Source organism: Hakea prostrata, chromosome 5 (genome assembly GCF_041222555.1).
Source record: "Hakea prostrata isolate BN-2017 chromosome 5, UWA_Hpros_2, whole genome shotgun sequence".
NCBI classification, from domain to species: Eukaryota; Viridiplantae; Streptophyta; class Magnoliopsida; order Proteales; family Proteaceae; genus Hakea; species Hakea prostrata.
This window is the reverse complement of record NC_142604.1, coordinates 52,323,525-52,331,520: the sequence shown is the minus strand read 5'-3', so window position 1 is coordinate 52,331,520 and position 7,996 is coordinate 52,323,525. Positions and strand designations below refer to the sequence as shown.

At 36.7% G+C, this 7,996-nt stretch overlaps 1 protein-coding gene across 2 annotated transcripts; it reads right to left on the bottom strand.

The window, feature by feature from the left end:
- Positions 1–1,617: 1,617 nt before the first annotated feature.
- LOC149016476 (valine--tRNA ligase, mitochondrial 1-like) lies at positions 1,618–7,057 on the bottom strand. 2 transcript variants are annotated; one of them, XM_089154600.1, is made up of 7 exons: positions 6,608–7,057; positions 6,438–6,511; positions 3,188–3,291; positions 3,019–3,069; positions 2,196–2,258; positions 1,820–1,989; positions 1,618–1,681 (listed from the first exon to the last, which is right to left on the bottom strand). In XM_089154600.1, exons 3-7 carry the CDS (start codon positions 3,188–3,190, stop codon positions 1,624–1,626), a joined length of 345 nt encoding a protein of 114 aa, XP_089010726.1. In that variant the 5' UTR covers positions 3,191–3,291; positions 6,438–6,511; positions 6,608–7,057; the 3' UTR covers positions 1,618–1,623. The 2 variants fall into 2 exon arrangements, with proteins under 2 accessions (XP_089010726.1, XP_089010727.1); XM_089154601.1 differs by having other exon boundaries at positions 3,188–3,285.
- Between the last annotated feature and the right edge of the window lie 939 nt (positions 7,058–7,996).

Sequence of the window (7,996 nt, the reverse complement as noted above, 5' to 3'; positions counted from 1 at the left end):
TATCAGTTAGTAGTATCAGTCAGTATTAGTATTAGTCTGGATTCAGCAAGCTATATCTTCACTATTATATTGCTGTTTTGCTGGTCTGAATTCATAGCTCTCTGGTGCTGTTTGTTACCGTCGTTGAAGTTTAACAGAGTTATTAGAACTATGCAATGAAATAAATATTATTCTGTTGCTGTTCTTCATATTTGAAATCTGTAGATATCGATAGAATGCTGTATTGATTGTTGAGTTGGGAAAGTTAAGACTGCGGTCCCGGGGGTCCTACCACAAACCAAGGAGGGGAAAGACTTGTCTTACCGCTCTGGATGATTAGCAGCGCCTTTTTAAGTTTTTTTAAGGCTTGCAGCGAAGGGAATCTAGGGATTTAGGCTTGTGGCTAGGGTTTAGGGTGTGTATAACGGTCTAGGGTTGATGGGAATGAAAGAAGGCTGCCATCCAGGTGTTTTCTAATTGAATTTTCCTTTCTTTCATCTCTGATATTTCAATCTTTTGCTGTTCTTGAATTTCCAGGTTAGATTTAGTGTTGCGCAAGGTTTAGTATATAATTATAGGTTTCCAAAGGTACAGGTGGCGCTTCAGTTCACAACCGAAGAGTTTTGGAGTGTAGCAAAGGCTATTCCTGTAGGGAATTAGTGAATTAGGTCTTACAGGGGAGGGATTGGGATTTCTGGAATTACAACAATAAAGGGTTCCAGAAAAGTGTCGCAGTGTTAAGGGAAGAAGTGAGTTAGCAAAAGGCATAGAGCTGGGTTTGGGGCTGGGATGGGGCACTTGCTGTTCTTTATGAAGACTGTGAAAAAGGATCGCTGCTGCAGTTGCTGAAGACGAAGATTACTTAAAGCTGCCGCAGGGTTTCCCTCCTTGGAAACCCTACACCCACCCTATTCAAATCTCCTTGGCTAGAAATTCTCATTTATTTTATTGATTCAAAAACTGGCCTATTACATCCCTGGACTTTGAATTTATAGCCAAAGAATAAAGACTTCAAGTAGAAGTTCATGCTATGGAGTTCTATCTAGAAAGACCTAGAACTTGGACTTGAACTCAAACTCCTATCTGCAAATTACAATCTGAAATTAAATAATAAAAGACCAGAACTCTTCTAATTAGAAAGAGTCCAGCTTAAATAAGAAATATAAGAGGATAAAATTTAAGAAAATGATGAAATACGCCTAGGGGTGCGCAAGAACATAGCGCTTTATGGTTTCTTGCTGCTTCTGTTGAGGAGGCTGTTTGGAGTTTCCATCACTCAACCTTGCACCAACTAAATGAGTTCAGCTACACGGATCCTTGCCCTTCAGTCAGCTTTATTCAAAAATCATAATTAAACATAATGGATTATTCAGGTACAGCTGTAACCTTTCAGTGGCTTTTGATCATATGCAAGCTGTTCCTTCTTATATGAAAGAAAAAACCTAACAACTTAGACCATAGACTTGTCATAACTATGTGAAATATTCTTGCTTTCAAAATGCCAGTAAAAATAAATATAAATAAATGAAAGGACTGCCGCAATGCTTCCAGCCATCCAGGAAAATGGCCTTAATTAATTCCATGCGAATCATGCAATTCAGAAGATCCAAAAAGTCTCAGAAACTTACAATCACAAATGAGGGTTTAGAGCTTTTTTGAATCTGCCACAAAAAAGTCTGATTTCTCCCACCATGCATACCATCTAGATCAAGTGTAAGATACAAAGAAAATAAAGATTAGAGACACGTAGTAGTTTCTTTTTACCCCTTTTCCTTTTCTAATAAGTTTCAGATACGGATTGAATTTGCCCTTTAAAGCTTAACAGCAAATGGAGATTTACGATTTCTCGACTTCACTCGGGTTGTATTGCTTTGCCATTTGACGAGAAAGCTGCTTCTTCTCACCAGGCAGAGTCAATGGATCAACATAATCCTCAAGATTGTCTTCCTCAGCGTCTCTTTTTGAATTTTTACGTTCACTCTTTTTCGGCACATTGGATGCTTTTTGTGCCTGAGGACAAAAAGATTAAAGAAAATTCAGGAGAAACGATTATTTTAAACATTAAACGAGACTGATCCTTGTCAGTACATTCTTTCAATAACAGAAACTTCAGATAACTAAGGTAATTCTCCAGACCATAAAAAAAAATTATGGTATTTCTCCATTCAAATCACTAAATAACCAAACTAACAACAAAAAGATCTTAACAAATATACCTGAAGTTTGGCTGCTTCTGCTTTTTGTAAAGCCTTCAGCTTCTTCATCTCTTTCTCTTTAGCCTGTGATGTTAACATTAAATGGTCACTCAACAAGAGCACTAAAAAGGTAAAACAAAAGAAAATCTAGCACGATATCACAGGCTTCAGATAGCAAAACAAGTGAATAAAGCGCTCCCATGAAATGTCATTCTAAATTACAGCAAGTGATCCCAAGCAAGAAAACACAATGCAGTTTGTTTAAATCAGAGCAAACTGTGAGAGCTGCCTTGCTATGATATACAACCATTCGGCAGACCTACTTTAAATCTTTTAAAACATAGGCATGAAGAAATCAACCAACCAATTACTTCACTAAGGGAAACATGTATAACATGGCCACGAAAATTAAACTGGGAGGAAGAAGCAAGTTCAAGTTTTCACTTGAATTGAGTTGTACAGTTGGAGTTCGAATTTTTTTAACCAAAAGATGAAATTGATGGCCAAATACCCCCTTACAGAAAATAGGCTAAGAAAAAACATTAAAGACATAAAGCCCAATCAATCTTATTAAACACTCAAGTTCATGTGTTACGAGAAGACTGGAAGCTCCTCCAAATATCAAATAGCATATGTTCGTCGTCATGTGTTCACTAAGAAATATCTACTCAGATAAGCAATCCATCAATGACGTCTTTTTATTTGTACCTAAAAAACGGCATCATTTAACTAAACTTCAATTGAAAAACAAAACGATGATCACATCATAGACTACCAAAAAAAACACATCAAAAGACGCTAATCGAACAGAATATATCATCCGAACAAAAATTATAATTCTAACCTTTTCTTCCTTCTTTTTCTTTCGTTCGAGATCTTCGGCCTCCGGCTGCTCCTATAGTTCAATTCATTTCAAGTGTAAGAACACTAGAAACCATTTTTCACCTATTTATTGTTTGTATTGATATTTAAATACCAATTATATACAAAGAGAGCAAGGATGAAGTGCAAACCATTTTTCTGTCAGATAAGTTGCAGAAAGATTCAAAACTTCAAATCAAAGCAACTATGGACAGATTCACTTCTCGCAGTCTCTCAACACCAAGGATCTCTGTAACTTGACAATGCAACATTAAGATATTAGAACACACAACCATACAAACAGCTACCATTGGTTCAACCATTATCAAGAAATTTCTCTCTAAACATGCATCCCATAACAAAACTTTTGCAAGGTCGAGCTTTTTTCAATGGCACTATATGGAAAGTGCTGTAGGGTTGAACCTGGTCCGACACTATTGCTATTGGTTAAACCATCGTCCATATGCCACCCAAGACACATTACCAAAGAGTCAATAAAATTGGCTACTAAGCGCAGGAACAACAAAATATAGATTCAGATATCCATGGAATTAAATGGCTAGACGGCAATAATACTTCTACAGAACTCCAGGAAAATAAAATCCGTATGGCAATGATACTGACGCATTTAACATGAGTTCAATAAGGTTGCTTTATAAGAAAGAATAGGGACCTCAAATACAGATATTCACAACTTAATGAACAAAAAATAGCATTTTCTGGCCCTTTTTCTCAATCCAAGAAATGTCTACACAACATCCATCGTATAGTTCATGAAATGAACAAAATAAAGTTCATGCCGTAATGTTTAAACCATAAAAATCCAAGACATAAAGTTCATCATAGGAACGAAACTATCATCCATCATAGAATCCATAAAACCCATAAAAATAAGGTTCATCACAAAAAGGAAGTTATTAAAAATGACAATTATGATTCAAGAAAACCATCTAAAGGGGCCACAATAGTGCTGCATTGTAATGCAGGCCTTATCACCTTCAGTTAAAAAATGAGCTGCCAATGCAATATGTCGTTGGATTTCTAAAAGACAGATGGGATATGCCAATGTGCTGCAATATGTCAATATTTTTCTAAACACAAATATGAAATTATCATTTGTTAGAGTTAAAAAATAAACACTGGGATATGATAAAATATTTACCACCTATCATTATACTAAACAAGACAAAATGCACATCATCAACGATGGGTTGATTGGAAAGGTCAACCAAGATGACAATCAAGCACAATTTCCTGCAGAATAAAACCACATAAGTTCCTATAACAGACATGGATCTGAAATGCATAACCAGTTGGTTGTTTTTACTAGCAGAGGTTATGCGCATTTAACCTCCTAGGTGGCCAGCCAATTTGCTCGGACCATCAAGCAATGAAGCCCCAGTCTAAACAAGGCCATTTGTTTGTTACAAACTAGCTTCCAAGGGAATTGGCTTTGCTGAAATCCATCGTTCAACCAAGGCATCTAGTAGATGTCAGAAATTGAACCAGCACCATTCCATCTAAGCAAGGAAGATTTCAGAAAACAGGGAAGACTCTAAAACAAAATAAGTACATAATTGAGAATGCAAAGACTAAAAATTGAAGCTATCAGACAAACCAACGGTTGCATAATGCATACTCACACTATATACAAGCAGAGTCCTTTTTGCTCGAATTTTTGTTCTTACATTGTACCCAAAGACAAGATTGATTATTTTCAATTAGTTCAATTCAAATAAAAAATAAATATGAATGTACAAGAATACCTATGATGAAGGAAGAAAAAAAATATATGAACACAGAAGAATCTATATGAACACGGGGAAGAATCCTAAGGAGAAAAACCGATTGCTTCATTGACAGGCTGACCTTGATGCCTCTGGTGCTCTAGCGATCCCACCACCACGAAACGCCAAGACGAAGAAGGTGGAGAGACGAAATGCTGCAATATAAAAATTTGTAGGACTGCCTATAGAAGATGAAGAAGGGACAGCGGCTAGGTTAAATCCGAGATGAGAAGAGGTTTAAAAGCAGTCTAGGGGTTGTATGGCAACCATTCCCGTGCCAAAATTCTCAATTCAGCACAGAATCCACTTTTATCCTTCTGTGCTGAAGTGGGCAAATTTGGCACAGAAACTATAGTGAAATCTTGTATGGTTGGACAAAGATGGGCACGTTTCTCTGGCCCATCTTGGCACAAAATCTTGTATGGTATGTACGACTTCTGTGCCAAAATGGACACATTTTTTTAATAAAATATTTAAAAGATAAATATAAAATAATAAAAAATACATAAATATACTGGTTCAATTCATACACAGGTGATCACATACAATCAAGTATATTGAAGAAAACAAGTGACACTAGGCAAACCATCAAGAACATCCCCACCCATTTAATAAAAATCCAGAAAAATGCAGCATTAGAAATTCCATGACTGTCAAAAAAACAATAGTTCTTACTGACTGTCATATTCTCACTTTTAAAAAAGAAATTCTAGAAAATACAACCAGAGTTAAAATATGTTAAAAGGAGATTTTGTTGACAGCAACAGTTGAACTCCAGTTCAGTATTATAAAGATTTTGCTACAATAAAAAGACCACTAACCATTAATGCCTTTGGCTTTGGAACATTTATACATGTTAATGGTTTCGATCTAACTAAAGGGTGTACTTTAGAATCCCACCCACAACTAGATCTTGAAGTGCATAATCAGGCAACCAGCAAGATCAAGCTCTGTGATAATCCCTCCCAATCCAGACATCCAATAGGCATCAAATTTATATGATTAAGAGGTGTCCTCAATTCCTTAAACTTTTTAAAGTGTGGGTTCAATCCAATCGACAGACTTGGAGATACTATAGAACAATTGAAACTAGTAACTATAAGATTAGTTAGAAACTAACAGTATCCATCATCAACACAGCAGTTCAAAATCCAAATGAGCAACATATCCTCTACTCATTAGATGTAATACATGAAACCCATCCTAATCAGTGGCCATAACTCATAATTCAACACCCACAAGTAAATAGCAGCCAACACAAAAGGGATAGTAATGGAGACACAGAAATAACAAGAAAACGATCAAAAGTGCAAAGTAACAAGCAACATCAACTTAATTAAGTTAATCAAAGAACATGGAAAATTTCTAGCTTTCTACAGTCCAAATCACACCATTAAAGAGCCGTAGCAGCCGTTTGTACAAAAGCTTAACTCAGAAACAGGTGATAGAAAGGAAATTGCATTTCAACCTCTCGATCGTAGTCTAAGCACAGAAGTCGTAACAGGATTAGCATACAATTCAAAAACAGGAACTGTAGATGGCCTTATCTGGACAAAATTGGAGGTTACACTAGCTCAATAGTATAGTTGGGCTGGCACAGCAGAGTCATACACACCTTTGAGCGAGATGATAGAGACGAGGTGAGAGACCTTGAGAGCAGAATCCACAACTTCGGTAACCTTGCTCGAACTACAGCGCAGAATCCATAACCAGTGGGTAAGCCCTAATTTCACTCCAATCCGAACAAAAATTATTGGGGAAAAAAAGGAGTAAACAAAAACATACCACGGGCGATATTGCTGAGAGACAAAGGAGGAGGGCAGTCACAGATGCAAGGGCTCCTCTTCTCGCGAAATGGGTTTGCCCGACTTGATGCTCTTCTTCAACCTCCAATACAAAGCAGGCAGACAAATTCGAGAGAGTCCAGCAACCCAGATCCTTGAGCGAGACGAGACAGAGCCAAAGAGAGACGATAGAGGGGCAGAGAGACGACAGAGACGACAGAGAGTCGAGAGATGGACAGAGAGTTGAGAGAGAACAGAGAGACAGACGAGAGAGACGAGAAGTATTATCGAGGGCTGCGAGAGATGACCGTTGAGAGAGAGCGTCGACAGAATGGAGAGATACCAGAGTGATGATGAATTTTAGGGTTACCGTGAAAATTACATCGATAATCCTAAATACCGTTGCGAGCCGCACTTGTGCCCCGCGTTTCCAAACAGAATTGTTTGTGTAAGAAACTTCACACGTAGCATAAGGAAAAACTGTGTCAAATGCCTGTTTAACACAGTTTTATTGAACCAACAAATAAAAGTTGAACCGGTTTACCATGCTGACTTCTGTGCCAAAGTGGACAAATGGCACAGAATAAGTGTGTCAGAATCGTTACCATACAACTCCTAAATCTTTCAATCTATTTTTCCCTAGATATATATTTTATTTTTAATTTTTTTTGCCTCTTTCTACAAAATGCTCTCCGTAAAAATGGTAATACCTTTTGGGTATGCTGATGTCTTAAAAAAAAAAGAGTAGATTTATTACATTACACACATAAATATTAGCTTCAGACGCCAAGGAGAGCTTGGTATTGATTCTCTACTGTATATAGGTTCTATGAAGCTATCCGAGTTACTTTTTTTCAACCAAAATCTCACAACATAGCTACCTTTATTGCTTGCATAATGTTTTTCTTTCTTCACCTTTTACAATTGTATACTTAGACCTGTAAATAGATAGCCGAAATCTGCCTTCGAATTCGCATTCGTATTCGTTTAAGGGTATCCGTATCTGGAATTTTTCTTATCGAAAAATATATGTATCCGTCCGCTAAGCAACCGGATTCAGATTCGAATAATTGTTTATCGGATCAGATAATATCCGGATAAAAATTTATCCGGATAGAGTATAGTATTTACATTTTTTCTTTAAAAATGGATGATAATCGGATTCGAATACCGACAATCGGATTTGAAAATAGTATTCGGTAATCGGAATTAGAAATTTATAATAAAAAATATAAAAAAAATGACAATTATTAATCAATAATCGGATAGTTTATCGGATCGGATTATTATTGGATGTCTGATAAAGTTTCAAATTCGAATTCGGATGCATTTTCTAAATTTTTGCCGAATTCGGATACTGGTGTATCCGAGCCGAATCCGATCCGTTTAC

Coding starts and splice junctions, on each gene's coding strand:
- LOC149016476 (XM_089154600.1), bottom strand. Junction 2,259..3,018: donor AGAAAAAGAAGGAAGAAAAG/GTTAGAATTATA, acceptor TTAACATCACAG/GCTAAAGAGAAAGAGATGAA. Junction 1,990..2,195: donor CAGAAGCAGCCAAACTTCAG/GTATATTTGTTA, acceptor TTTTGTCCTCAG/GCACAAAAAGCATCCAATGT.